Here is a 27062-nt window from a genome sequence, read left to right on the forward strand (position 1 = left end):
AGTTGGTGCTCTTAACCATTGAGCCATCTCTCCAGCCCATCTTGTAGGGTTTTGTGTTTCAACAAATTTTGGGTTGAAGGTTTTGTGGATGGGTTGATGACCCTACCTTCCCTCTACTGGAAGTCCTGCCTGGCTACAGGAGGTGGCCACTTTAGTCTCCATATCCCTAGCTGCTAGGATTCTCAGCTAGGGTCACCCCATAGACTTCTGGGAGCCTGCCCTGTCCGAGGTCTCTAGCTACTCTCTCTTTAAATGATGGTAAACAGCTTATACTACTGGCCTGTGAACTGTGCCGGCTTTGGGCTGCCGGAGGCCCCAGAAGATATTTGGCAGATGACTTCCTCCTGCAGGGTGAGTTTTCTCTTGGAGATCTGCTGACTGATAAGAGACCCAGAGCTCAGAGCTGGGAGAGACAAGGGAGCCGGACTCGGAGCTGCCAATGGCTCCCATACCACAGTGATGGGAGAGTACATTTAAGTCTTGTTTAAAGCTCCAACCCACCTTTTTTTTTTTCTGTTTTCTTTTCTTTTATTGGATATTTTCTTTATTTACATTTCAAATGTTATCCCCTTTCCTGGTTTCCCCTATGGAAACCCCCCATCCCCCTGCTTCCATGAGAGTGTTCCCCCACCCACCCACTCTGTCTCACCCACCCACTCCCTCCTACCTCCCTGCCCTGGCATTCTCCTACACTGGGGCATCGGAGCCTTGACAGGACCAAGGCTCCTCCCATTGATGTCCAACAAAGCTGTCCTCTGCTACATATGCAGCTGGAGCCATGGGTCCCTCCATGTGTACTCTTTGGTTGGTGGTTTAGTCCCCCGGAACTCTGGGGGAGGGGTCTGGTTGGTTGATATTGTTGTTCTTCCTATGGGGTTGCAAACCCCTTCAGCTCCTTCAGTCCTTTCTCTAACTCCTCCATGAGGGATGCCATTCTCAGTTCAATGGTTGGCTGCCAGCATCTGCCTCTGTATTTGTCAGGCACTGGCAGAGCCTCTCAGGAGACCGCTATATCAGGCTCTTGTCAGCATGCACCTCTTGGCATCCCCAGTAGTGACTGGGTTTGGTGACTGCATGTGGGATGGATCCCCATGTGTGGCAATCTCTGGGTGGCCTTTCCTTCAGTCTCTGTTCCACACTTTGTCTCTGTATTTCCTGCTGTGAGTATTTTGTTCCCCCTTCTAAGAAGTACTGAAGCCTCCACACTTTGGTCTTTCTTCTTCTTGAGCTTCATGTGGTCTGTAAATTGTATCCTGGGTATTCCAAGCTTTTGGGCTAATTCTCACTTATCAGTGAGTGCACACCATGTGTGTTCTTTTGTGATAGGGTTTCCTCACTCAGGATGATGTTTTCCAGTTCCATCCACTTACTAATATTTTTGATTTTTGAGTAATACTGCATTGTGTAGATGTACCACACTTTCTGTATCCATTCCTCTGTTGAAGGGCATCTGGGTTCTTTCCAGTTTCTGGCTATTATAAATAAGGCTGCTATGAACATAATGAAGCACGTGTCTTTGTTATATTTTGGGGCATCTTTTGGGTAGATGCCCAGGAATGGTGTAGCTGGATCCTCAGGTAGTACTATGCCTAATTTTCTGAGGAACCTCCAGACTGATTTCCACAGTGGTTGTACCAGTCTGCAATCCCACCAACAATGGAGGAGTGTTCCTCTTTCTCCACATCCTCGATAGCATCTGCTGTCACCTGAGTTTTTGACCTTAGCCATTCTGACTGGTGTGAGGTGGAATCTCAGGGTTGTTTTGATTTGCATTTCCCTGATGACTAAATAGGGTTATTTGGTTCTCTAGAGTCTAACTTCCTGAGTTCTTTGTATATATTGGATATTAGCCCCCTATCGGATGTAGGCTTGGTAAAGGCCTTTTCTCAATCTGTTGGTTGCTGTTTTGTCCTAAGGGTGGTTATTGCTGCCCACCCTTTGGAGTGGATGCTGAAGCAGAGGGCAGTGTGCCTGAGGCTGTGAAGCAGTGTGGAGCCCTGAGCCCAGGCTCCCCTTTATTGATCCTAGCCTGCCTGCTGGGATTAGCCAGCCCTGGGAAAGCAGAGTCTTAAAAGGCACATAGGGAGCCTCTGTCCTAGGTCCTGGGGTTGCTGTTAAAGTGAATACTCTGATCTACAGAAGCCACAGGGTTCTGTGTCTGACATCTGGTGGTCTGAGGTGAAAGACAGTGTGATAGAGCAAGAGGAATGTCTGGAAGTGTGGGCTTGCAAATTTGCTTTTTCCTGAAGTTGAGGGATGGGGATCACAAGTTCAAGGCAAACTTCCTAATGCTGTGACCTTTTAATAAGGTTCCTCATGTTATGGTGTCCCCCAACCATAAAATTATTTTGGTTACTACTTTCTAACTGTAATTTTCTACTGTTATGGGTCATATGTAAATATCTGTGTTTTCTGATGGTCTTAGGCGAACCCCCAAGGGGTCCTGACCCACAGCTTAAGAACCACTGTTACAGAACCAAGGACTCCCAGCTCAGGGATGGCCCCACCTACAATGTGCTGGCCCTGCCACATCAATCAGTAATTTAAAAAATGTTTTACAGGTTTGCCAACAGTCCAATCTTAGGGAGGCGTTTTCTCAATTGAGGCTCCTTCCTCTCAGATGACTTCCGCCTGTGTCAAGTTCACATAGAACTAGCCAGCACACAGAGTTTGAGACAGAAAGTTCCAGACTATGGCAGTCGGTACTGAGGTTTTGGGGGTCTGCTTTGGATTGCTTGAATGTCCTGGATGAATCATTATGATGGCAGAGACGTCTAAGGGGGTTCAATAGAAAGTGACTTTCATCTTGGCACCCTCCTAGTCTTGAGTGATTGCTATAAGGAGATTGCTCTAAGTGATTGCTCTAGGATTCTGGAATGTAGGGGCTGGAGAGATGGTTCAGTGGTTAAGAGCAGTGACTGCTCTTCCAGAGGTCCTGAGTTCAATTCCCAGCAACCACATGGTGGCTCACAACCATCTGTAATGGGATCCGATGCCCTCTTCTGGTGGGCATAAAGACGGATATAGTGTACTTATATACATAAAATAAATAAATAAATCTAAAAAAAAGATTCTGGAATGTATTAGAAGGGACTTGGTTTGGTTCAGAATACTCTTTCTTTTGTGGTGTGTGCATGTACATGTATGTGAGTGTGGAGGACAGATGCTGATGTCAGGTGTCTTCCTCCAGTGTGTTCCGCCTTATATGTTCAGATGGGTGTCTCTCACCTGAAACCAGAACACATCAGTTTGGTTAGTCTAGCTGGCCAGCTTCCTTCGGCGATCCCCTGTCTCCACCTTCTGTATGCGGGGCTTATAGATGGGGATTAAACCGGGGATCACACCCATCCAACATTTATACGGGTGATGAGCTGAATTCCAGTACTTAGGGGGTTTTGTTCGTTTGGGTTTTGGTTTTTTGTGGCCAGGATACTGCCCTCTGAGCCCTAGATTAAATCACTTTTTAGATTAGGACTTGGGGAACTGAGGTACATGCTAGGCAAGTACCCCATCACTGGGCTATATTGCCCATGGCTTTACTTGTTGATATGTACATTTTGAGCCAAGGTCTAGTTATGACCCTCGCCTGGCCTTGTACTTACTTAACGGTCCAGACTTGAGCTTGCGATTCTCCTGCATCAGCCTCTCCCATAGCAGGGATTCCAGGCCTGTATCACCAGACCCTGCTAAATTGGGATTTGGGTTGGACATCAGTGTATTCTTACCGGATGGCATGTTGTGTTTTCTGCATGGTGTCGGGGGAATTATATTGAAAATCAAGTGACATTTTGACAAAGATCCTGCAGCAATTATGTTTCCTACTATGTTTAACCTTCCTAGAGTTTAGGGGAAAAGTCCTGTCAATTCCACACCAACCCTCTGCCGGCAAAGGCACATGACCAGGGTTAAATCAAGAAGTTTAGTAAACGTCTTGTCATTTGGATGCAATGTTACAGAGGCCTCTGACGCTGTTTTGCCATTATTCTTCATGCCCTGAAAATGCCGTTTCCAGTTCTTACAGTTAAGTGTGTCTGGGGAAGGGGTCTTTCCAGCTGATCTTTATGGACCAAGGAGGGTCCCTCTGAACTTTTGATGTTTTAGCTTCTTGGGTTTGCCTATTTCTGAACCAGCACCATTTTCTTCCTTTCAATTTGATTATTCCAATTTCTCTTTTGTGCTATCCCCCCACTCCCCTTTTCCTTTCTTCTCCCCTCTCTCTCCCTTCCCCTTCTCTCTTTCTCTCTTTTTCCTCTCCCTTTTCCTCCCCCCCCCCTTTGTACTGGGGGTTAAACTTAGAGAGAGAGAGAGAGAGAGAGAGAGAGAGAGAACCCTTTAGAAAGCAGCGTGGCCTCGCTCTCCATTTGTGTTATCTTTCGCTTCCGAATTCCATGTCTTCGTCTCCTTTGTGCTCTGGGAGAGCAGCTGAACTGAATCAACCTCAGTCGTCTGAATTTAGCCGACTCAGTTCTGCCTTTTATTTTATTTATAGGGATCCCTGTGCTTGGGCCTGGTCAGTGTCCTAAAGCCCCTGCACTCTGCCCCCTGCCCCTCACTCCAACCCGGCCTGGATTATCCACTGTGGTAGGGGTCTCTGGCACAGTGGCAGCAGACATGTTTTTTGCGAGCCGCTTCCTGCTAGTACTTCTTAGTTGCCGCGGGGAAGTTGCCTAGTTGCTTAGCATGGCAGTTCCGGGGTCTTCTGGGCCCTGTGGATGTTGTCTGTGGCATTTGCCAGCTGCTCTTTGCTGTCTCCTCAAACCTCACGGTTGTCTAACTTCTGCTTTAGGAGATCTGAAACCCTCTTCTGGCCTTCAGGGGCACCAGGCATGCGCATGGTGCAGATCCCTCCTAGGGATATTAAGTACGGGTGCTTGCCTGGTGCCCTTAGCCCTGTTAGTGTGAACGCCTTCTGAGGGCGTACTGCTACACATGGCATCCGATTTGGAGCTCACCTCATCCCTGAATTGTAGGGACTCATTTATTCTTACTGTGCTGGGACCTGTGAGTGTGTCTCTGGGCGAGAGGGGCAGAGGCCCTGAGGTTAGGGAGGGGACAGTCGTGAGTGTTTTGCAAGAGGGGTTGATAGCAGCGAGATAAAATCATTGCTTCATCTTCATCACGAGTCTCCAACTTCTCATAGTTGCCTAGGACTTAATCACTAACATCCATCTGTTTTCCTGTGCCAACGTCCAGAGCAGCTCAGCTGGGCTTGTGGACAGACAAAATAAACCCACACTAGTTTGATTCGTCACCCAAGGTTGTTCGAAGGGAGGTTTTCTGCTGGTGAATACACAGACGGCTCTTAGGAGCTAGAGGCTGGACCCGCCCTCACGGGCCGCCTGCTACTTTGTTTCACATTTGGAGTTTTTTGAAGCCTGAGCGCCGGTCAAGCCCCCTGGGTCTCTTTGGGAGTGTTCTTGAGGCTGCTTTGCCACAAGAGCATTGGCCAGAGAGCAGAGCATTCAAAGAATTCTGAAGACATAGACCGATGCGTCTTCCATCTCTTGTCAGTTGAATGATGAAAATATCTTCTGCATCCCTGGAGCTGCATCATGGGCACCTTCTCAGCACATAAAGCACACATACAACTGCTTCCCCACCTGCAGGGGCAAAAAAGTGACCCCGAAGTGCCTATTTAATTCGCTGCTTGCTCATAGCAGTGAGGTCAAAATAGCTTCAATGCGAGGCTCCTCTGGCCTCCCCCTTAGGAAATATCTGTGCGCTGGAATTTGCAAAGCACGTTCAACAGTTATTTCTCACTTGCTAATTCGGCATTAGCAGGGCTGAAGACTGGAAAGATGGATGCTGGTGCTTCTAGAGGCAGATGGAGCGCCAGGTGCTTGATGCTTATAATTCCAGCCCCCATCAGACAGGGCATGACCTTCCAGGAGAGTTCAACCTGTGATACTCAGGTGGCAAGAGCTCGTATGTACATTTATGTGACATCTAGACACAACACTGCGTCTACAAACACCCCATGCTGGTTAGTTTTTGTCATCTTGACACAAACTAAATCACCTTGGAAGAGGGAACATTAACTGAAGAATTGTATCCATTGGCTTTACCTGGGGGCAGGTCTGCAAGGCATTTTCTTGATTGATGATAGAAGTGGAAAGGCCAAGCCCACAGGGGGCAGTGCCATCCTCTAGGCAGGTGGTCTTGCATAGGTAGACTGAGCAAGCCATCTGGAGTAAGCCAGTTAGCAGTGTTCTTCTGTGGTCTCTGCTTCAGTTCTTGCCTTGACTTCTTGCCCTGGCATCCCTTGATGGTGAACTGTAACCTGTAAGCCTTTCTCCGGGTTGCTTTTGGTCAGTGTTTATCACAGCAACTGAAAGCAAACTAGGACAGCATGCTTGAGCCTTCTGAAAATTATAAAAGAAAATCATCCCTCCCAAACCTCAAAATGTTTAGAATTTTGTGTTGGGTCACATTCAAAGCTGGCCTTGGGTTGGATACCTCTGACTGTGTGGCCCAAGACAATTCTTCCTTAAGCCAAAGGTTGGGTATCCACAGACTACAGGGAGGCCAGGGGCAGCCCAGGTAGCTAATAATTATCTTTAACTCAAGTTTCAAGGGATCTGGCACTCTAGTGTCTGAAGATACCAGGTATGCAGAAGGTACATGACATACATGCAGGCAAAGCACACTTACAAAAATAATACTATTGTTTAAAAAAATAATTTTTGGGGTTGGGGTAGAGCGCTTGCCCTGGGTTCGGTCCCCAGCTCCGAAAAAAAGAAAAGAAAAAAAATTTTCAATATTATAATTGCAGAAGACGGCTCATGCCTGTAATCCCAATACTTGAGAAGCTGAGGCAGGGGTGTTGCCGAGTTTGAGGCTGGGCTGCATAGTGAGTGTTAAGTCGGCCCAAGGCAGAGAGTGAAGGGCTGCTTTCAAACAGAGGATTCTGTTTGCTTTTCAGAAACGTGAAAATCAAAACCGGAGAGTGGTTCTTTGAAGAACGAGCCAGGAAATTTCCAACTGCAGGTAAATGCTGTTAAAACTTTACTCATGTAAAATGATCATTTCTAGTTTTAAAATATTTGATGTTACATTTTTTTAGTTGAAAGGAAAAAAAGGTTCCTGGTCCTGGAATTGTCAAGACAAGAAATTACAGAGTTTTAGTGACAATCAGGCTGGCTTTTACTTCTACGTCATGAACTGAGGTAGCCTCTGACGTACAAAATCAAATGAAAGAACCTTAAGCAGGTCACCCCCTAAACAGTGATAGAGTGGGGTTCACCGGTGGGGACAAGCTCAGCGGCTAACACTGCCGTGGGTCTTCAGTTTATTTGGTGAGGGCTAACACCTGTGGTAAAGGGTGTTAATGTAACTTATATGTGTCTGATGTAATTGTTGTCTCTGAGGCTAACTGCCTCAGTCTGTTAACCTAGGCTGTAAGGGCTTCATATGCAACTCAGATCAAGGAGAGTCTGGTTTCCTGGTGTCTATTTGGACTCTCTCTTCTTTCTTAAGGTTGATTTTTAGCATGAGTGACCCCGTTTTGGTTTGATCTGGCCTCTTGGAACCAGACCACAGCAGGACTTCAGCCCAGACACGTGGTCCACCCTTGTCTGTGAGCTTTCCTGCTCCTGAACTGATTGGTTACCTTTGCCTGAGGCTCCTCCCCCTCTGTCCCACTCCAGCCTCTTGGACAGCTGTTCTCTTAAGTTTCTACTTTGCTAGACTTTTCCTCTTTCGAGCGCTGTTTGCGGCTGAGCACAGAGCGTCTGGTTTGTACACGGTTTTCAGTCACTGTTGCAAGACACCTTTGTGTACTTCGCGGCTCACTACAGCAGAAACTGTGTGTTTATAGTCATTTAGAAATCTTGTACGCACTGTGTTCACGTGAATGAGACCTGAGTAGGGTGTGTGTGTGTGTGGGGGGCAGGATGACATTTTATTCGTTTCTTTTCTCTTGCTAACTCACATCAAAGACAATTTAAGACGAAGTGATTTGGCCAGGCGGTGATGGCCCATGCCTTTAATCCCGGCACTCAGGAGGCAGAGGCTCTGCAGGCCGGCTGGTGCTATACAGAGAAATCCTGTCTCTTGGGGGAAAAGAAGTTTATTTTGGCTTACGTTTCCAGGTGGCAGGTGTGGCATGGCACGGGGGCAGAAGCAGTAAGCTGGCTAATCATGTTGTATCCACACACAGGAAGAGGAGAGGACAAACAGGAAGCGGGGACAGTCTCTCAAAGCCCATATCCTTCCTCCAGCAAGGCTCTGCCTCCTTAAGGTTCCAAAGCCTCCCCTTCCCTCCCCAACACATCACCCACTGAGGCCAAGCAGTCAAACACAAGAGCCTACAAGGGGCATTTCTCCTTCAAACCACCACAGCCATCTCTGAAGTGTATCTTCGACTTTATACATCAAATACAGCGACGATGATTTGTTTACCCTTCTCCCCAATGCCAGCCACTATTCCGGTTCATTGGATCTTCTTGTCGCTGGTCACTTGGTTGCACAGGGATCTTGGCAGTTCTATGTAGTTCCCTTGGACGGATTTCTTAGGGGCAGGATGGTTGGTTGGAGGCAGGGACACTTGAAGGGGTTATGAGGTTTTACCGGAGCACCTTCCAGGAAGGTCAGTTCATTCAGTGTGCTTAGCAGGGCGGGCCAGCTTTCTCCCCACACTCTGGCCCTCTCTGAGGCACGCTACCAAATTCTGTTTGCCCTTTTATTCTGACAGTAAGTACTATGTGTTCATTTAAAAATTGGGGAGTGAGGCTGCCTGGGGACCAGGCATGGTAGAACCTGGGGACCTGGTGTTTGTGGGACCCTGGGTTCTGTCTCCCCATCCAAAAAAAAAAAAAAAAGAGGGGTAAGGGGAAGGGGGAGGCAGGGGAAAGAGGAAGAAAAGGCAGAGGAGTAGTGGGGAAAGCATAGCAAATTCACACAGAGAACAGTTGCCAATATTCTTACTTCTGTATTCTCTGTCTGTCTGTCTATCTGTCTCTCTCTGTCTCTCTCTGTCTCTCTCTCTCTGTCTCCCTCTCTGTCTCTGTCTCTTTGCATACATGTGTGTGCACACGGGCACATGCTCTCCTGTGTACATTGAATATTCACATTTTAAAAACCCGAGACCAGTGACATGACCTTTGGGCAAAGGATGCTCACTGCCAAGCCTGACAACCTAGACAACCTGAGTTCAATCCCAGGAACCCACATGGTAGGGAGACCTGACACCCACTAGTTGTCCTGTGACACCCGCCGCCACTAAATTAAAATGCACTAGAAATCTCAATGTATTGTTATTTTAATACATCACATTCATGTATTAAAATTTTATTTTGTTGAATCATAAGAGACAGGTTTAAAATGGTTGGAGACAATTCACAGGATAATTTCTGTAATCGGGAGCAGCTTGTCTCTAATTTTCTCTGGATATTTCTTTGTGTAGTACCTGGTAAAGAGTGTTTTCCAGATACTTAAACATCACGGACCACATGATTGCCAAGAACGTGTCTCATCCACCCTCAGAATGTCCCATCATTTTAGCCAAGTTGCCATTGTGGGTGGCGGACAGGCACAGGACTATTTGATGGATAAAGGCAGATGTTATAGCCATGAGTGCCCACCTCGGGCTAAGGTTGGGTGCTCTTTCTTTTTAGCACTGGAAACCTAGAGCCGACTTTAATGTTTAGCTGCAATTCTAGGGATCAGTGTGCCCTCAACGCTGGTTTCTCCATTATGTGCTTTACCTCTTTCTCCCTTAATGATTATCAGATACCTACCATTTAAGATAAATGCTACCAGGGTTGGGGATTTAGCTCAGTGGTAGAGCGCTTGCCTAGCAAGCGCAAGGCCCTGGGTTCGGTCCCCAGCTCCGGAAAAAAGAAAAAAAAAAAAGATAAATGCTACCAAAATTTCCGCAAAGTAGACTAGATGCACGTAATAATAACGAGTAATAGAGATAGACTGTGGTGACATTTTCCGTGCCAGTCCCCCAACCTTCAAAAAGAGGACTTGGTGGGGAAGAACATTCGCTGCTCAGTTATGAGGTTCTGGGTCCAAATCTGCAGACCTGATAAAGCTAGTTAGTGTGACTGTGTGTGTCAGTGACCGCAGACTGTGGTGGGGGTTGCTGGGACTTCCTGGCCACCAGTCTCCTCCAGGTTCGTGAGAGAGAGAGAGAGAGAGAGAGAGAGAGAGAGAACCTGTCTCAAGAGAACAAGGTTGGGAGAGGCAGAGCTGACACCATGAGTGTACATAGGTGTGCCCCCCACACTTGGGTATACATATGTCTATACGCATGGTAAATAAAGACCTAAGAATTAGCAAAGATGCACTCCAACTCCTCACTCGGCACAAAGAACATCTGGTTACTTTGGCTCACTATTTTTTTTTTCTGGTGATACATGTAGTGATTTGAATGTGCTCAGCCCCGGGAGTAGAATTAATAGGAGGTGTGGCCTTGTTGGGGTAGGTGTGTCACTGTGGGTGTGGGCTTAAGACCCTCACCTTAGCTGCCTGGAAGTCAGTCTTCCAACAGCCTTCAGATGAAGGTGTAGATCTCTCAGCTCCTCCTGCACCATGCCTGCCTTTACGCAGCCATGCTCCCACCTTGATGATAATGGACTGAACCTCTGAACCTGTAAGGCAGCCCCAATTAAATGTTGTCCTTTATAAGACTTGCCTTGGTCATGGTGTTTGTTCACAGCAGTAAAACCCTAACTAAGACAATATACCACAACGTTTAAATAGTTTTGTGTTTTTTTATGAAACAAATAATTTATTTCACGTGTGTGCCTGAGTGTATGTACTTGCACCCTATATATGTGGTGTCTATGGAGGTCAGGAATAGAGTATTGGGTCCCCTAGAACTGGAGATAGCTGATGTGGGTGCTGGGATTTGAACTCAGGGCCTCTGTAAGAGCAGCAAGTACTCTTATCTGCCAACCCATCTCCCCAGTCCTGGTTCTGCAGGGTGTTGTTGAGGTTTATCTGTGCTGTTAGCATTTGTGTCCAGAGCCTTACAACTCTAAAGTATCCTTGGGAAACTTCCCTGGATGTCCTGGCAGTGTTCGAAGTAGGTCTGCTGTCTGCAGGAGTCGGTGGTGTGTGCAGTTTTCAATGTGGTTTCTGGGACCCTGGCTTCACCATCAGCTGAAAGTGTTTCAAGTTTGTAGCTCCTGGCTTTACACACTGAAGTTCCAATTCAGTGAAACACTAGGGTATGTTAGATGGGGTCAGTGGGTCTTGGACAGGGTTGTGTTGATCCCCAGGGCACTTTTTTTTTTTCCTTTTTTTTTTTTTTTTTTCGGAGCTGGGGACCGAACCCAGGCCCTTGTGCTTGCTAGGCAAGCGCTCTACCACTGAGCTAAATCCCCAACACCCCCCCCCCCCCAGGGCACTCTTTACGAACACTGTGCGTTCAAGTGCCACTAGTAGAGTGGCGATGCTATGATGGCCATTTTCTTAGGTCAGTAATGATGCAAATCTGAAACTGGAAATCCACCTTTACTCTTGGCGCCACCTTTTGGCTGATTGTTGTAAGTGCACATTTTACTTTGGTGCCAAGGTGCTTTTGCTCTACAAACAGGACAATTTTATACCTTAATAGTCATCAGGCTGTAGAGTGTCTGCTTAATGTGCACAAAGCCCTGGGCTCTATCCACTGTACCATATAAAATGAGCAAGTTGTACATGCTTGTATTTGCAGCTCTTAGGTGCAGGGCAGGAGAATCAGAAGTTCAAAGCATTTTCAGATACAGAGTGAGTTTGAAGCCAGCCTAGACTACCTGGCCCACTGACTTTTAAAAAAGTGTGTGTGTGTGTGTGTGTGTGTGTGTGTGTGTGTGTGTGTGTGTGTGCATTATGTATATATGTATACACATGTATACATATATGTACATGTATGCATAATGCATGCACACATGCATACATGTGCACATATGTATGCATATATACATATGTGTTGGTATACATATACATGTATGTCTATGTGTGTGTATGCATGTATGTACACATATGCTTATATACACATTTGTATATATGTATTCGATGAAAGTCAGGCATTAAGTATATCTGTGGTCCCAGCACCCAAGAGGCTGAGACTGACTATACAGTGAGATCCCGTCTCAAAGACAAAATGATCAGAAAGCAACATCGGTGCCTTTATACTCCTTCTCAGATTAAAAGAGGGTAAATGTTACATGTAAACAATCCACTCAGCCGTGCTCTATGGTTAATAACTGGAAATGACTTAGGAAGGTTGTCCCTCCACACTGTCTGTCAGACAGTCAGCGGACGGACAGTCTGACTGTCTCTGTGGCTGTCACTGTGCCACTAACCAGGATGAGTTTTGCTTCTGGTCACTACGGAGGGGCAGAAATGTTTCTCCCCTTCTAGTAGCAAGCAGGGTTTAATCTTTCAAACTTTCAACTTTTGAGGGTCTTATTCTACACAGGCAACTTAGTTCCTATCTGATCACAAGGATTTGAAGACAGAAGCAGACGGTGTGGATTTGAAGCACTTGGGCTTTTTTTTTTTTTTTTTTTGGTTCTTTTTTTCAGAGCTGGGGACCGAACCCAGGGCCTTGCACTTCCTAGGCAAGCGCTCTACCACTGAGCTAAATCCCCAACCCCGCACTTGGGCTTCTTAATTGTACTAGTTAGTTTTGTATGTCAACCTGACACAGCTGGAGTTATCACAGACAGGGGAGCTTCCCTTGAGGAAATGCCTCCATGAGACCCAGCTGTAAGGCATTTCCTCAACTAGTGATCAAGGGGGGAGGACCCAGCCCACTGTGGGTGATGCCATCCCTGGGCTGGGGGTCCTGGGTTCTATAAGAGAGCAAGCTGAGCAAGCCAAGGGAAGCAAGCCAGTAAGAAACATCCCTCCATGGCTTCTGCATCAGCTCCTGCTTCCTGACCCGCTTGAGTTCCAGTCCTGACTTCCTTTGGTGATGAACAGCAATGTGGAAGTGTGAGCTGAATAAACCCTTTCCTCCCCAGCTTGCTTCTTGGTCACGATGTTTGTGCAGGAATAGAAACCCTAAGACATTAGTGGAAGTGTGGGGGCTGGGGCTGTAGCTCAGTGGCAGACTGCTTGCCTAGCACACACAGGCACTGGGCTCTATCCCGGAGAAGTCAGCCTGGTGAGAGTCAGCCACAAAGCCTGATGACCTGTGCTTGGTCTCCAGGCTCTGCAGAGAGAATTGAGTCCTAAAATGTGTTGTACAAGCACACACACACACACACACACACACACACACACACACACACACACACGCACATACACAAAATGCAAAAAATTTAAATGTGATACGATCTTTAAAGAGATAGGTCCCATTGAGTATGTGTGAAATTGCATTCAAGACTGTGCCTGTGCCCCTCCGCACCGTTCACTTAGTGACCACCTACCTCGGTCATCAGAGTAGGCAAGGGTGGTTTTGAACCTGTGACTGACAGTTTGTGTGAGTTCACTTTCCTCCTAGTATCTTTAATGAAATGACATTTATTTCCGAGAAATGCTCTATTTCTTATTTTTAAAACGTTTATTTATTATGTATAGTGGTCTGCCTGCAAATGTGCCTGCATGCCAGAAGAGAGCACCAGATTCCATTACAGATGGTTTCGAGCCACCATGTGGTTGCTGGGATTTGAACTAAGGACCTCTGGAAGAGCAATCAATGCTCTCAACCTCTGAGCCATTTCTCCAGCCCTTTCTTTCTTCCTTTCTTTCTTTCTTTCTTTCTTTCTTTCTAAAGACACGATCCTGTTTTTGATTACTCTTTTTCTTTCTGAAAGGAAAGCCTGCAGACTCAGCCCCTCAGAGCGGAACTGTGAGCTCTGGAAGGTGATCCCAGCAGGCGTGCTGGGTGCCTATCAGGCTCCTGAACTGTGGGAACTTTAGACTGTTCCAGTAAAGCTGGGGACAGCAGAAATGATCAAGTCAGATTTCATGATCAGTAGATAAAGACCCCAGTCTTTAAACTTTCTGCTTTTAGCCAGTGTTTGTGGGTAGTAATCTTCCCAAAGCAGACTCTCCCCCCTCCCCCTTGGCAACTTTACAGATGTATATAATGCATCCTGATTACTCTCTCCCCTGTCCATTTCCTACTGCTTCCCAACTCTGTAAAGCCCTCCCCCACCCTCACTCACCCTTCCCCTCCCCCATTCTCACCTACCCTTCTCTTCCCCTCCCTACTTTTCCTTTCTCCCATCCTCAACCACCCTTCCCATCCTACCCCACCCTTTCCTTTCCCCCTCCCCCCAATTTTCCCCTCCCCATCCTTAACCACCTTTCCCCTCCCCATCCTCACCCTTCCCCTCCTCCATCCTCACCTACCCTTCCCCTCCTCCATCCTCACCCTTCCCCTCCCTCATCCTCACCCTTCCCCTCCCCCATCCTCCCTCATCCTTCCCCAGATTTTTGACTTGGATTTGTTTCTGGCTACCCCCTATGAGTCAAGCTGACCTTGCAAGCCTTCAGGCTACTATTCAGATGGCATCAGCTCCTATCAACATTCCTTGCATGGAAGCTGTCTTCTGTGTAGCTGAGATGAATAAGATGAGGGTCATGTCCTCAGAGATTGCTCAATCTAATGGGGGATATGAGCAGATACACGACTGCCCATGGGGAAGGCACAGGGACTTAAGCACAAGTCCGCACAGTTCCACTGTGTGAGAGAGACCAGCCTCACAATGACAATCGTTCATTGTCCAGGTTCATTTCTGTTGCTGTGATAACAGCAGCCAAATGCAGCTTAGGGGAGGAAAGAATTCATCTGGCTCACAATTTCAGGTCATCGTCTGTCACTGAAGGGAAGTCGGGCAGAAACTCAGTCAGCTGGTCACATCGTAACCATAGTCAAGAGCAAAGAGAACTGAAGGCACCCTTGTTTTCTTACTTTTTACACCTAGCTTTCTTCAGCCAGATGTAATCCAGGGCCCCAGTCTAGGGAATGGTGCTGCCCATAATGGGCTGGCTCTTCCTATATCAATCAATAATCAAGACAATCTCTCAGAGACATGCCCGGAGGCCAACCTGGTGATCTAGACAATTCTGTGATTGAAACTCTCTTCCTGTGCCAAGTTTACAGTTAAAACAGCACATAAGACTCCTCGTGTCTCTGTAAATAAACCTTTAGTAAGACAGGAGCAAGAGATGTAGACAAGGTCCACTTCCAGTGGAGAGACGCTTAGTGAGAATATGAAGTATGGGTTAGGCACCGTGCGTCTGGGATGCTGACCTGGCCAGGACCGAGCATATGGGACAGTAGTGGCAGCAAGTGAACCTGGAGAGGAAAGGTGGGACCAAGTCATAAAGAGTCTAGACTGGCTTCCTAGCACACCACAAAAAAAGGGCTATGGTCTTTGTTACTTTCAGAGCTCCTGGCAAGGGAGAGTTGTTTGATATTCTAGCAGTAGAAACCTAAGAGCAAGGTGTTTGTGAAACGGTGCTTCCCCTCCTCTCTGCGGCCCCTGCTTGTCCTTGGCTTTTCCAAGCTTCACCCCAGCCCTGGCTCCATTGCTATGATGCAGCCACCTCCCTTCGGTCTTCCCTGTGTGGAGGTCCAGCTGGGGTTCAAGTTCCCTTTAGGAGAGTCTAACCCTACCAGATCAGGACTGTGGCAGCTTCATCACTGATCGGCGTGCAGAAATCCCGCCCCCTCCCGCCTCTAGTCTTTAAGATGAGAACAGAGTGGGCTTTGTGGGAAGTGTCTCCCTAGCCCTCAGAGGAGGCTGTAGGATCTGGGGGTTCATTCTGGGTGGTGCCTAAGTATTAACTTAGGAAAAGGGGGAGAGTAATAGCACCAAAGTGAGATTATTACTGTCATGTTTCAAAATTGTGTGTGTGTATGTGTGTATGTGAGTGTGTGTGTGTGTGTGTGTTTGTGTCTATTCGTGCATGTATGCACCTGCACATATACTCCAGCTGCCCTGAGGATCAGTCTTGCAAGGAACCCTGGCCAGTCCTGCCTGCAGCTGGTCAGGATTCAGGTCTCTCCAGTCCTGCTACTCTCTGACCTCCAGGGAATGCTGTCTGTGCACATTTCTTCAAGGGGCTACAGGAATTAGAAATGTATTAACAGCAACAACAACAGTAACAACAACAACAACAACATATTTAGTGGTTTTGAAAAACTAAAAGCAAAGGTCCAAGGAAACAGTAGTGGATGGAGGGCTGAAGAAAAGCCATACGGGGGCAGCACACCTCAGATCCCTGTGTGCACCCAGTCACCCCCAATTTAGGATCTCATACCCTGTAGGTTCTGATCTACAAGGGAAGGGACATCTGGGGTTCTGCACGTAGCCTCTTGTTTCCCCACAATACAACACATGGATCTGAGGCAAATTTATGTTGTAAGCTGAGAGGGCTTTTATTTTTAAATATTTTATTTTATGTGTATGAGTGTTTGGCTTACATGTATGAATGTATACCATACGCCTGCCTGGTACCCACAGAGGTCAGAAGATGGAATCAGATCCTACAGAACTGAAGTCACAGAAGGCCGTGAGCCACCGCTGAAAATTGAACCTGGTCCTCTGCAAGAGCAACAAGTGCTCTTAACCACAGAGTCATCTTTCCTGCCCCTGAGAGCCTAAGTGCTTCCGGTTCTGTCTTGGTCCTCAGCTTGCCACGACCAGCAGGGGGCAGCAGAGAGCCTGCCACACAGCAGCAAGACGAGTGTCAGTGACCACAGTAGACTATGAAATATGGAAACCAGGCTGGGGTTAGTTAGAGGGTTTGAGAAGAGCCTGAGGTGGGACTGACTGGGGAAGTAGCCCAAAGAAACGAGGTGGGGTGACAGTAATTGCAGGGACGGAGATCAAGTGTGGCCCAGGGGAACCAGGCAATGAAGTGGAAAGCGCTGTAGGTGTGGAGGAGCCCAGGCAAGACAAGAACATCACAGGGACACCAAATGGGCTTTTGATTGAGGACCTGGATGACAGAATGACAGCATTAGACTTGGGGGTGGGACAACAGTGCCTTGGGGGTGGTGCCTCAGGGCCAGGTATTACAGGGCTTGGTATTGTATCCAAGGACACGAGGATGAAAGAAGTGAAGGGAAGGTAAACAGGCTATGGAGTGGGTGCTCAGAGCCCATTGTCACTGTGTCTTTGTCCCGGGTTCTACTGAGTATACAATGTTGCCATTTTTCTTGTCTCTTTTTCTTCCCCTTTCCTTGCTCTCCCCTGCGACTGTGACTATGCACTTCATCACTATGCAGTGAAGTTGGTTCCAGGTACTGCCTGCTGCTTTCACTAGTTTAACTTCCAGCCTTTGGGAGAGGCCTTTTGTTTGCACTGGAGAAGTATTCCTCAGTGGACCAGCATGTAGGGATGCTCCCAGGTTGCTTTGAGGACTCTTTTATGAAGCCCCAAAATATATACAGTCAAGGAGACTCAAAACATACGACATAAAATCAGGGTCAGTGGTACATGCCAACGAGTTGAGCCCTGGGAGGTGGGAAGACCAGGATTTGAAGTTGAAGCCCTACTCAGACTATGTACATTCAAGGCTAGCCTGGGCTACACAAGAAGACAGAGATCCTTTATGATCTTAAGGATTCCTGCCCTTTCCGGGGCCAGCTTAGCTAAAGACCTGAAGCTGGGGCTATATCCTGCCTTAAGGGTTGGAGATTGATACCAGGGCTTAACTCTAGATGTTGTCCCTCCCTCCTAGGGTCCCCCTCCCCCACATTCCATCCCAAATGTTCTCAACACCCTGCTCTGCTCTGTCTGTGTGTCCTTAAGTAGCATTGACACTCACATCTATGAAATGAATTAAAATCTTCCAAACCACACAAGAGCTACCCTGACCTCCCAGAGCCCTGGCCTGATGAATTGGGCTGCGTAGAGGCTCTAGATGTCTCCTTGAGCTGCAAACCTACTACCATGCTGCTGCACCCCCTAACTCCCCACCCCCATGCTGGTAGCCAAGAACTACTGAGGTCACGAAACATGGACAGACAGATTTTATTTGAGAGGGTTTAATACATCATGAAACAAAAAGGGCAGGTGCGGTCTGATTTAGGAAAGTTAATTAGTTACTCTGCTAGACTTAAGGAGATTACGTTTTTAAAGAGATTAGGTTAAGTCTTCGTCACAAGGGTCATTTCAAGGGATACATTCAATTATGCAGTGTTTCCTGGGGGGAAGGTACCAAGGAACTTGAAGGATTGTTTCAAATTGCCCAGATTTAGAAAATCTGATTCAACATTAACTTCTAATTGAAGCAGACATTCCCAGACATGATGGATTAAAGTGTATGGGTGGGTGGGTAGGTGGCCAGGGCTGTTAACAAGTCAACAGTTGTCCAGTGGATGGAAAGCTATACAATAATACCACATCTATATTTTTATGTTTATTTTTTATATGTATGAGTGTTTTGTCTGTATAGAAGTCTACATTCCACATGCATGCCTACAGAGGCCAGAAGACATTATTGAATAGCCTGAGATTGGAGTTGTAGATGGTTGTGAACTGCCATGTGGGTGGTGGGAGCCATTTCTCCAGCCCTAAGTAGTGTGTGTGTGAATGTGTGTGTGTGTGTGTATGTGTGTGTATGTGTCTGTGTGTATGTGTATGTATGTGTGTGTGCATGCATGTACACATGCGTGAATGTACCAAGCACATGTGTAGTGACCAGAAACAGCTTTCAGGAATCTTCTGTACCCTGAGCCATGTGGATTTGGGGGGGGATGAAGCTCAGGTTGGCAGATTTGGGGGTAGTGCCTTTACCTGCCTCCACCATCTGACCCTGCCTCCGCCATCTGATTTTTGAGCATTTCTGTCATCCCCCAAAGATCTCTTTTTAATAACAAGAAGTTATATTAAAACAATTTGAGGGCTGGAGAGATGGCTCAGCGGTTAAGAGCACCGACTGCTCTTCCAAAGGTCCTGAGTTCAATTCCCAGCAACCACATGGTGGCTCACAACCATCTGTAAAGAGATCCGATGCCCTCTTCTGGTGTTCTGAAGACAGCTATAGTGTACTCATATATAATAAATAAATAAATCTTTAAAAAAAAACAATTTGAATATATCGATTGCTGGGTTTGTATCACCTACAGTTTGTTCTTGGTACTGACTGCCCTTGGCTTGTCTCTCCCCCAGGCAGACGCGAGACCGCTGGGGCGAGGCTCCTACAATCTTATCAGAGGCAGAGGTGAGTACAGGACAGAGAGTCCCATGTCAGCAGGAGCTCAGAGGACACCTGAAAGAACTCACACATCCCTGACCTTCAGAGGTCACTGCTCTGGAACATGACTTAAATTATAAAGTTCCTGGAAAAGGTCGAGAGGAGCTTCTAGATTCTCTTGAGGAGCCCTCTAGCGATCCTGTGTTTACATGTACTATCGTCCCCCTCAAATTCCCCCGAGATGCTGTAAAGAGTGAACTGTCTTGGACGGTGCACCTGACACCATTCTAAACCAAGCAGTTGCTTCCACTTTTCTTCCTTTCTCTGGCATCTTCCCTGGTTGGGAATGTACCTCATAACACTTTTGAAGTTAAAAATGTTGAGCCAGTGTTCTAAGAGAAGTTAACATCTTTGCACAGACTTCTGAGTCTCTGGCAGCCTTGATGCAGCAGGCCACACACCCTGTTCTGCTGAGTTTAGTGACTGTCACTGAGAGTTCCCATGGTTCATGATGAAATGTATCCAGTCTCAGAACTTAGAACCTCCTCTCCCCCTCCTCCTCTTCATCCTCCTCTTCCTCCTTTTCATCCTCTTTCTCTTCCACCTCTTCCTTTTTCTCCTCCTCCTCTTCTTCCCCCTTGTCTTCCTCTTCTTCTTTCTCCTTCTCTTCCTCCTCCTCCTCTTCCCCCTTCAACCTCCTCCTCTCCCTTTCTCTTCCTCCTTGTCTTTCCGTATAGCCCTGTGGTCTGGTCATTGTTGTATAGTCCAGGCTGTCCAGGGGTTGCTGGCGATCTTCTTGCCACAGCCTACCCAGCACAGAGATTACAGGCGTGTGAGCACATCCACTTTCTACTTTTTTTATTTCCCTTCCCACATTTGTTCTTATTTCTCTCAGCTTGTGCTTGCAGTTTTTCTCACATTGTTGAGTTTTTTTTCTTTTCTTTTCTTTTCTTTTCCCATTTTGGCTCTTGTGCTGGTGTGGATTGCACTAAGAATACAATAGTCCAAATAGGACTCCACATATGAAGCCTGGGTCCAAGAGCAGCTCAGAGGGAGAGCCAAGGTCCCCCAGTGGCTTCAGAATGTGCTGGAGAAGTGGATGCCTGGGCTGAAGGCGGTGACGTCCTCACATCCATACTCAGGCACAGCGCACAGAGAAGCAGCAACAAGCAGTGCCGCTGCCATGTCATTTTCTTAAAAATGACGCAAAGCAAGAACTTGAAATGATAAACTCAGGCATTTGTAAATCTGTAAGCCTTAAGTAGTTCTAACCCATTTTTCTTGTGTTTCTCCTTAGCAGCAAAATCTCTGTGGTCCCTCCGACGCCACCACCTCTCAGTGAGAGCCAGTGCGGCGGCAGCCCCAACAGGGTAAATTGTCTGTCTGAGTACCTGGGTGGGAAGTGGGGAGGAAGGCCAGAGGAGCATGCTGGGCGAGCATGCTGGGCGAGCATGCTGGACAGTTGACTCAACAGCCTTGGAGTGTGTGTCTCTGACTTAACTGGCGCTGGAGGTGGAGAAGAGATTTTCATTTCTTTCTGTGGCCAAGGACCATCTGCAGTCTCAGCTGGCTCCTTCTGCTTGAACCCCGAGACATCTTGTCCTGATCCTTGTCTCTGGTGTTCATTCCCGCCTTTACGTGTGTGTGCATCTGGCATGTGCGTAGGGCAGGTGTGTGTGTGTGTGTGTGTGTGTGTGTGTGTGTGTGTGTGCGTGCACGCGCTAGAATGAGAATGTATCTTCTTATTTGTATGTGCCAGGGGTACCAGAACCATTTCCACCCAAAGCACTCAGCTGTGTGATCTCAGAGTTTTCTTGGTTTTCCACCGGAGAAGCAGAAATAATTCTTTCTCTGACTTGTCTCCCATGCAGAATGGTGTCTGTGTGTACTTGGAAACTGAGTGCCATGAAATTGTAAGGCTTTGGTTATCTTCGTCAATTTCTGTGTGCATCAAAGGGAACAATTATGTCTTACATGGGAAAACGCACATAACAAAAACATTTTCACCTTTTTCCAAATTCACAGACACCCTGGGGTGTCTCACAGTCCTAGTCTGTTTTCTCCTATAATTATGTTCTCAGCACATATTTTTGGGTGAATAGATGGACACTGGAAGGATGGATAAACAGATTGTTGTGTGGGTAGATAGTTGAATGAATGGATGGTGAGGAGGTAGACAAATGGAGGGTGAGTGGGTATGAATAGATGATCTCTGGATGGATGGGTAGATGAATGGACGGACAGACAGATGGGCAGATAAATGGGTGGACAGACAGATGAATAAATGGACTGGTGAGTCAATAGATGAGTACATGGAATTTTAAGGAAAGCAGTGGATAGACAAGTAGAAACTGGATGGATGGGTGGATGGATAGACAGATGGACGGATGGACATTGGATAGATGGATAGGTAGACAAATGCCCAGATGAATGGGAAGGTATAGAAATCAATGAGTAAATAGTGAACAGATGGATGGATGGCCAATGAATGGGTAGATGGATGGATGAGACCTTGACAAAGTTACTGTCGCTTCTTTTTCATTGTTCCCTTTTGGGAGGGAGAGCTCTTTGTGTTCAGGTTGGCCACCCTACGGTACCATCAGCCACTATGTCGCCCGCATTCTGTGCCTTCTACATGGGATTTGGGTAGGGCTAGAAGACGAAGGAGGTCAAACAGGCAGTAATTAGCTGAGTGCCATCTTTGAGCCAATGTCAGTCATTACATCTGAGAGGTAGTTGTTATCTTGTGAACGGACTGTTGATAGATACTGTTCCATCCTTTAAAGAGGTTGCAAAACCCAGAGGAAGATGGCAGCGTGCCAGGGATGCCTATTTCCTGGGGGCCGTGCCCTGACCCCTCCCCCACACAGGCATATGCCCACGCCCACGCACCTTCCCACCTCACCTCCTGCAGTGTTTGGAGGCTGGCGGCCTGGAGGCGGTGGGGCCAAGACCTCTGGTGATGTAACCACACAGTCTCCTGTTTCTATTTTAGTTACAGGAACTTGGCCACTTCAGAGGGTTTAATAAGTCCGTGGAAAACTTGTTTCTGTCTGTCACCACGCAGATGAGAAGTAAGTAACTCTCAGGACGTGTTCTCCTCCCAACCCCCACCTCGCACCTCACCTCCACCCCCACCCCGTGTAGGCCAGCCCAGGCAGCCTCAGCCAGGGGTCGATGGAGCAGCCTCTAGCTCCCTGTGGAGGGCAGGAGCCATTTCAGTCTGTCAACCTCGCTCTGACTCCTGCTTGTCTTGCCCGAACCTGCCAGCTCAGCAGCACAAAGGATTCCAGAGGAATGAAAACAAAAGTACCTTGCAAGCAATCTAAAACCAAGGCCTTTCTAGCTGCCAGAACCCAGTACCTGCCATTTGTCGTTCTTCTCCCTGGAAAACTTCCCTGCAGGTGATAGTTAGTGATCCCCCATCCTCCCCCCCTATCTGGAGGTGCAATTAACTCAGGCTTGCCTCGCCCCCTCCCCCCCCCCCATCACTTTCAGAGTTTCTTCTCTCCAGATGTGCTTTTACCTGTTTCTGCTTCTCTCACTCTGGGCAGTGTTTAGAGCAGGCCACATGGACACTGGGTACGTGTTTCTCTTTCTCTGCTCCTTCTTTGTCTTCTATTTGCCACGCCCTTTCCCTGGCTGCCCGAGGATGGGCTTGCTGCCATTGGCTCCGAGCCAACCGTACAGTCTGATTTAAGTTAGTTGTCTGGGTTCCACACGAGCTCTGTCACACAGACAGCTGAAATGAAAGCCCTGCTCTTCAGATAAGCAGTAGGCTGTCCCGGGTCTCTTTCAGGAGGAGGAAATCCGCTGAATTTCGTGGACCTCTTTACCCCTCTGCAGGCATCAGCCTGGCTGTGACAGCTGGTGCTGGTCCCACGGCAGCCTCTAAATCAGTCCCCTGCCCAAGTCCATATGGCTTATGTGAATTCTCCATCAATACAAAGACATGGCTCTCGCTTCAAGGAAATAAAGAACATTTTTTGGTTTTTGGTTTTTGTTTTTTCTGGAGCCAAAGATGAGCGGCTCTGGTTGCCCCAAACACCACAACCAAAGGTGGTATAAGTTTTAAGAGAATCAGTGGTAATAACATGAGGAAAGTCATAAGTCAAGAACACTTTTGAAATTTACTGGGAACATGAAGACAGGTGGGTGACAGCTAACTGGGGGATCTGTTATAGGCCCCAGATGTTATCTGATGGCATTCTTAGCCTTCGGATCAAGGGAAGCTAGTGCATATATCCAAAAGGATTTACCTCAGTCACAAGGATGGGTGTTAGGTTACACATGGAGGTTGGCAATGACTATCTGCTAAGGAAACCAGAGATAGCCCAAGATAATTTGGCTCTGGACCTGCAACATTCAAACTCTGTACAATCACAGACTAATTTTAATCAGTCAGTCAGCCTTGCAGGATATTAAACACAGGCCAGACTTCTTTCTGGAAATTCTAGTTCACATCCCTATGGAACCTGTATCTCAGGATTAATCCCCACACTGAGATCCCTCAGCCTCCAAAATCCAAAGAGACGGGGCACCTGTGTCACAGCATGGTTGCCCTAACACAGAGGTCCACCTGCTGCAGCCCTCTCTACACACCTCCGGCAAGTGAGACCTTGTCTGGGTAGGTAGCGAGAACGGATGGATCTTCAGAAGGGGTGAGTGAAGTAGCTGTCCTCGGATACGGAAAGTCAACTGTAACAGGCAGCCGTGGTCCTTGACTTGCCATCAGCCATTGACAGGGACAGCCAAAGCCACCTGCCTTGGACGAGTAGCGTTTATTGGTGTTGACCCCCAATGGTGTTCTGATGTTTTGTGTGTCCTTCTCGTCTGTTTCCTGCAGAGTGGGTACAGAAGATAGCTCGACCTTAGTGAGGAGAGATCAGTACCTGGGCCCTTCAGGGGTGGACTTGTGAAGAGCCCAGTGCTATCTGAGGACCAGTGGCCCAGGATGCTAAAGCTGGTTTGGAACCACAGGGTTTGAGGATAATGACCCAGAGTGACACCCTCTGGCTGCCAGTATTGTCCAAAGTAGCTGGACGAAATGAGAGACTCCAGTCCTTTATCAAACCCATAAGGATCTCACAATGGCCGCCTGCTGGGCCCCTTTAGCAGAGGAAGAGGCCCTTGATCCTACTTGGGAGCAATCTGTGTTTCTTTCTGGTCCTTCACTCCCTCCGCCTGTCAGACTGATGTGGAAACCTACTTGTCAGAACTCCAAACTTCTCAGGGTTTTCCTCTACTTTGAGTCAAGATCTTGTAATGGACCAAATAGGTACGGTCACAGGACTGGGGGAACAGACCGATGACAGATAGTTCCTACCACAGCCAGACACAAGAGCCTTTTGCGCTCTCCACATCCAGTCTGCTGCAGACTAGCGTCTCCACCGTACGCTACTCTTTTCCCATTGCTGGCATCACCCAATGCCCGGGTGGTAGACTTGAGAACGCTAGGATGGAGGGTTCTCAGAAGAAAGGCTGGGAAATGAGGTGGGTGGCAAACTGGGTGCTCTGGCCTTGGGAGGTAGGTCTAGGAAGGGGGACCTCCAAGGCTCTCCTGGACAGTGCAGATGACAGCAGCCAGCCAGCAGGCAGCATTAGCCTGGGCTCTTCCCAGCAATGTCTCTGTGTGTGGACCAGCAGACAGGGGCCTGACCTGGAACTCGTGCTGCTCATGCGTTCCCAAGGGAGCCCCGCAAGGAGGGTAGCCGGAGTGAGATGTACCCTAGGTGTAGGTTTCAGAGATATGGTGTAGTTGGTAAGTGATCTCATAGGTAATTTCAATATTCATGACCTATCTTAATAAACTGAATGTCGAATGAAATGCAGAGCTAAAACATAATGTCATCACCTGTTTCTTATGTGGTGTGGTTAAGGAAAGACTTTAGAATCACATAGGTAATTCACATCTTCTCTCTAGAGAGTGCAGCTATGGAGACAGTTGAGGGTGACTCTGGGAAGGGAGGTGGGGTTTAAGGGAGAGGCTGGCTGAAAGCTGGGGCTACCACTCGATTGAGGTCTCCCCCCCATACTTTGTTCCTTGTCATTTGAATGTGTGTCCCAAGACAAATCCCCATCCGACAGAGCCCACAGAAGCCAAATGGCTGGATGCTGTCATACTGAGGAATCCAAAGCTTAAGTGATCTTTCCAGGGTGTAGTTCCTGAAGCAACTATTAGGCCATCTTAAATCTTACTGCCCTCCAATGGTCATAAGAGAAAGTAGTTTGTCAACAGTCTCCGTCAGGAACCCCTAAAAGCCAGCTACTCGTGTCTGGACAGGCGGTTGGGATGAGGGGAAGCTGGGTAGAGGTTTCAACCTCACCCTGACAACGGCTGCCCATGAGCACGTGACCAGTCAGACCTTCAAAGGGTCCAGCCTTTCCTCTGACACAGTCACCCCTGGTGTCCTTTGTTCTGCCACGTGGATCTGCCACCCTTGCCTAGTCATCTTTTGTGTGGCCTTTCGGGGCCCTAGGACCTGTGGGTGGTGGGGAACCCCCCCCAAAAGGGCTCCCTCTGGTCTTGGCAAAGCTTGTTGCTCTTGACTGTCACCTCGTGTCTCCTAGAGCTCTCCAAGTCCCAGAATGACATGACCTCTGAGAAGCATCTTCTGGCCATGGACCCCAGGCAGTGTATGGGCCACACGGAGAGGCGGAGCCAGTCAGACACTGCTGTCAACGTCACGTCCAGGGTAGGCACTGTTCTGGCTTGTCTTCTGCATTTTCTTTTGATAGGAAACCTTAATCAGTCAGGAAAACCTAATTATATACAGTCTATATTCAGGCACGCTTGGCCCAAGGAGGCACAGAATTTAAGATCCAAGTCAGTTGCAACAGTTTGTGCCCGTATTCCCAGTTATTGGGGAGGTTAAGGCAGGAGGTGCATCTCAATCAAGGAGCTGGAAGTCAGCCTTGAGAAACAATGTGAGACTCTTCCTCCCTGGAAAAGAGAAAAAGAAGAATGATTCTAGATCAGCACAGAGAATTGTTCATATCGGGGGTAGGCTTTAACCTGACCCAAGCTCCCAAGGCTACCTCTCTGTGGTTTCAGTGCCACACCGAAAGCAGGCCTTGCCTGCAGGCTGACCTGCCGTTTTCTGGGGTCTGCAAGTGTCTTGCATGATTAGGAGGCCTTCTTCCTTCGATTCAAGGCAAAGAACCTCTGCCTGGACCTCTGGTGGAAAGAAAAACAAACTCTGGACATGCATGGACAAGTGAGAGGGTTGCTCCTTCCCTGTGATGTAAAGCAAGAGGGCTCGCTGGGGAAGGAGAACTGCTAGGGGAGCCACCACTCTGCTTCCTGCCGTGTGGGCTATGCCAAAAGCAGGTGCACGAACTCCAGAGAATGTCTTGGTTCCAATCCAGCCCAATTGTGTTTGACCTGCTGAGTTCTACAGGGCCCATGTCCCTCCCCTGTGACTGTGGGCTCCAGCCAAGTTGTCCCCAGACTGTGACTGTCCTTTTCTGAGACAGTGGTGAGCTTAACCCTCCTTCCTTCTGGAACATACTCTATAGCAGTGGTTCTCAACCTGTGAGTCTCAACCCCTTTGGCAAAGTTCCATCTCCAGAAATATATTATGATTCATAACCACAGCAAAATTACAGTTATGAAATGACAACAAAAATAATCTTATGGTTGGGGTGGTCACCCCAGCATGAGGAAACTGTATTAAAGGATCACAGCATGAGGAAGGATGAGAGCCCCTGCTCTAGAGACCTCCCATCCTGCCTCTATCTGCTGCCTTCTGCCTGAGCCCAGGATGCCTCTTGGTAAAAATGAAGATGGTAGGGATCTCTGTTTGCCCAGCATGGAGCCCTGTATGCAGCCAGTGAGAAACTGCAGTCTCTAACCTGCCGTCTAAGTCTCCCAGATAGATTCTCTAAATGTCAGCATTTGTTACGATGTGCTAGACTCTGTATACAGAGCTTCACATGACTGTCAACCCTACAAAAGTGGGTATTAA

The 27062-nt window shown here is 47.8% G+C and overlaps 1 protein-coding gene and 1 long non-coding RNA gene across 8 annotated transcripts in view; one reads left to right on the forward strand and one right to left on the reverse strand.

Moving 5' to 3' along the window:
- Sytl3 (synaptotagmin-like 3) overlaps window positions 1-27062 on the forward strand; it is a 71599-nt gene that overhangs the window by 21606 nt on the left and 22931 nt on the right. For 5 of the 7 annotated variants that reach the window (XM_006227888.5, XM_017589549.3, XM_039086870.2 and 2 more), the window contains exons 4-8: window positions 6923-6987; window positions 19071-19122; window positions 20393-20465; window positions 22091-22169; window positions 25666-25790. In XM_006227888.5, coding sequence (XP_006227950.1) covers window positions 6923-6987; window positions 19071-19122; window positions 20393-20465; window positions 22091-22169; window positions 25666-25790 — 394 coding nt within the window. 7 annotated transcript variants of the gene reach the window in all.
- LOC120099117 (uncharacterized) lies at window positions 17915-25672 on the reverse strand. Its single transcript, XR_005497976.2, has 2 exons — window positions 22622-25672; window positions 17915-21036 (listed from the first exon to the last, which is right to left on the reverse strand). It is a non-coding gene; the product is annotated as an uncharacterized LOC120099117 (long non-coding RNA).

This window comes from Rattus norvegicus, chromosome 1, assembly GCF_036323735.1.
Source record: "Rattus norvegicus strain BN/NHsdMcwi chromosome 1, GRCr8, whole genome shotgun sequence".
Lineage (NCBI taxonomy): Eukaryota > Metazoa > Chordata > Mammalia > Rodentia > Muridae > Rattus > Rattus norvegicus.